This window comes from Humulus lupulus, chromosome X (genome assembly GCF_963169125.1).
Source record: "Humulus lupulus chromosome X, drHumLupu1.1, whole genome shotgun sequence".
In the NCBI taxonomy this organism is placed as follows: domain Eukaryota; kingdom Viridiplantae; phylum Streptophyta; class Magnoliopsida; order Rosales; family Cannabaceae; genus Humulus; species Humulus lupulus.
In genome coordinates, this window is record NC_084802.1 from 179,140,078 (window position 1) to 179,143,180 (window position 3,103).

Genomic DNA, 3,103 nt, shown 5'->3' on the forward strand with positions numbered 1-3,103 from the left:
TGGAACTAGAACTAGTTCTGTAATTGACATACAGAGAAAAGACACTAGTGAATGTTGACAAAGAAAATATATTTTAGTTGATTCATTAATATACCGAAAGAAAGAATTGGGCAGTTGTATTCATCATTATTTGTGTGTTAATTTATGCCACTGATCTATAAAATAGTAAAATCTCATGTAGTTGGGATAACGGTCTTTGAGTTTGAAATGGATTTTAATGTTTACATCTTGGTTAGCTCGAATATGATCGTTTATCAGTGTTTCAACACTCATGCTAGATCATGTTTTTTTGGGCATTTTACCTTGTAAGCTGTGTAATGGACTTGAAGATTGTTACTTGAAGGTTGATCTACCAATAAGTTACTCTGTGGTGAATTAGTTGCATTCTTTGCATTCTCACTGCTTGGTTGGCTCAGCCCCTTCTTTATGCAACAGTTTATTTGTGTTTGCTTTTCTTGAGCTCTAAAATAAAGCATTGGAGGAGGTGTACATATTTCTTCTGTAACTTTATTTGTGTTATATTTCCCTGATTGACTCTTGTTATAATTAACCATTGCATTAATAAGGATTCTGTCTTTGTACCAGGTAAACGCTATGAAAGAGGTCAAGAACATGTTGATTTTTTCACTTTTGCAACGAAGGTCTGGCCTCGTGGTCTTCCTCGTCTCAGATGCGGGCTCAATGTGGTTTCCATGTTTCTACATTCTACATGATTCTTCATTGATTTTCTTTCACTTGTCCTTCTAGGCTCATAAGACCCTTGAGTGAGTTTTTGTAACGGTATTTTTATCTTGTTTCCGTCATTTTGATTTTCAACAGGCTTAGTATTTTAACTTTCTATTTTAGTGATAAAAGTCTTCTATGCAATTTTTTTAGAAAAGATTTGAATTTTCTTCTTTATGTGCCTTTTGTCTGGTTTGAGTAATTAATTAGTAGGCCACTATATATGCTGGTGGACTAGAAGCTCTAACTGTGCGATTACAGGAATCAAATGAGTTTCTTGCTGGAGGAAAGGGGTATATTCGTCTTAAAAAAGTGGAAAAGAAGCTAAGAATGAGACAGCAGTATATGGTGTCACAAGTTGCATTGCTCTATCCTGTAAAAATCTCTGCAGGAGCTACACAGGACCAAGAGCTTGAATCATTTCCTAACAGTAGCAAATTAGGTATATACTTTGCCACTCTCAACCAATTCCATAATTTATTTCCTTGTGATTGGATGTCCTCTCTTTTATGTAGCACTTTTGTGAATAGTTGGATGCTACGTTAGTAGATGTTTGTGTGTCAAATTTGTTGACCTCTGTCATGAGAAGTTGTGTTATGCGACTATGTATGTATGTGTACATGTTAATGTTATGTGAACCTTTCTATGAACATTATGTATGTATTATGTCTTCTTGTTTTAGGCATTTTAGCTGTTCTTCTTCACTTGTCTTCTCTCTCTCTCTCTCTCTCTATCTCTCTTTTTTCATTTCTTTTTCTTGTATCCTCTATCAGTTATTTTTGAATTATGTTGAGTCAAATGCATTATAGTGGTCTGCATGACTTTAGATGTTTTATGTCCTTCAGTTCAGTTTTAATTGATACGAGTTTGACTTCTGTTTGAAAGTTTTTACTGTTATACCTGTGGAATACAATTGTTCACTTAACATCTTTAGATTTCATCAGTAGTTGGTAGTACGAAGCTATGAGAAATTTTTTGAGACGAAGTTTGGCATAATTTTTAAGGGCAGGGATAGAGTGAATAACCCACTTTTGGATTTTTAATCTACTAAATGACCCTATATTGAAATTGTTTTGTCAATAACCCAATTACTGCACTAATCACCAAAGTACTCAATGTATAATCTGTGAACTGTGTTTTAGCTATTGCCACTAGCATAATTTAATGTGCCTTCTTTGATTTTGTTACTTAAAATTGTGTTTTGTTGATATTTTAAAATCTTTTTACCAGGGCTTTCTGCTGGATCTAAGCCTGTGAATCCTGGATCTTTGACAATTTTGGGTCTGCAGTTGACAATGATTCCCTTTAAAACGATGTCTCTTTTCTCAGACAAGAAAGAGGCTCAGAAGACTTCAAGTGCTCTGGGATATGTTGGTCATGTGCGTTCTTCATCACTTTCGATAAAGATATTAACTATTTTTCCCCCCACTTCAGGATTAGTTGGATCATCTATTTTTTCTTTAACTAGTTTATCTGTCTAGCCATTTGATTGGGAAATCGTATATTTGAACCAAACTAATAAGTTATCAATTCCTTGCATATAAACAAAGTTTGATCATAGTCTCCTTGTTAATAAATGCCATTGCATTAGGGTCCCCTGGTTTGTTGATTTATTAGTTCTGGCACCTGTTGTTCCAACTTGCCATGACGAGTTGTATTATCCCTGAACTATTGCAGGCTGTTCTACTTATAGCTTCGTACTTGAAAGTTCCACTACCGCGCTTTGGTGGCTCTCGTTCATATATTATTGAGACATTGTGTAGACGTGCACTTTTTTCTTGTCAATGAAGAGCCATAATAAGTATGACTAGCTAATGTGTTAGTGATTATGACATTTGATATGCCGTATTTTTAGTTATATTGGCATTCTATGTATGTCATAAATGCCCATATAATCAAGAATAGACTTGTTGATATTTTTTATGAAATGTAATTAGTTTAACACTCATCTTTAATAAGCAATGAATATTTTATAATATATGTTTGTTTATTTTATTATTAATGTTAAATAATTTATTTGAGTTCGGTTTGTGAGTCACAAGATGATTCTTAGTTTATTTACAGTAATTTACTAAGGAATGAACTTTATGAAGTTTTTTTATTTTTGTAGGGGTAACCTAAAATGATAACTTTATGACTTGTTTTAGTATTGAACATTATAAAGAATTTTAGCATTAAACATTTTATTATTGTATGGTTTCTTTTTAGTTTATTTCTAATATAAAACATTTATAATAACTGTTATTATCTTTTACCTACACATAACCATTACATTTGACCAAAATATAAATTCTGTAATAAACAAATAAAATCATGCTATGTGGGCTAATAAAATGACCCCACATGGTCCAATAATATCGTGCCACGTAGACTAATAAAA

General features: G+C 32.7%; 1 protein-coding gene across 1 annotated transcript; it reads left to right on the forward strand.

Moving 5' to 3' along the window:
• Positions 1-682: 682 nt before the first annotated feature.
• LOC133804298 (vacuolar protein sorting 38-like) lies at positions 683-2,579 on the forward strand. The gene is made up of 4 exons (XM_062242460.1): positions 683-764; positions 985-1,165; positions 1,954-2,102; positions 2,401-2,579. Exons 2-4 carry the CDS (start codon positions 1,054-1,056, stop codon positions 2,509-2,511), a joined length of 372 nt encoding a protein of 123 aa, XP_062098444.1. The 5' UTR covers positions 683-764; positions 985-1,053; the 3' UTR covers positions 2,512-2,579.
• The last annotated feature ends 524 nt before the right edge of the window (positions 2,580-3,103 follow it).

Excerpts from the sequence above, each read along its gene's own strand:
- LOC133804298 (XM_062242460.1), top strand. The coding sequence starts at position 1,054 with ATGAGACAGCAGTATATGGTGTCACAAGTTGCATTGCTCTATCCTGTA. Across the intron at positions 1,166-1,953 it reads TCCTAACAGTAGCAAATTAG|GGCTTTCTGCTGGATCTAAG; the intron begins GTATATACTTTG and ends TCTTTTTACCAG. Across the intron at positions 2,103-2,400 it reads CTCTGGGATATGTTGGTCAT|GCTGTTCTACTTATAGCTTC; the intron begins GTGCGTTCTTCA and ends GAACTATTGCAG.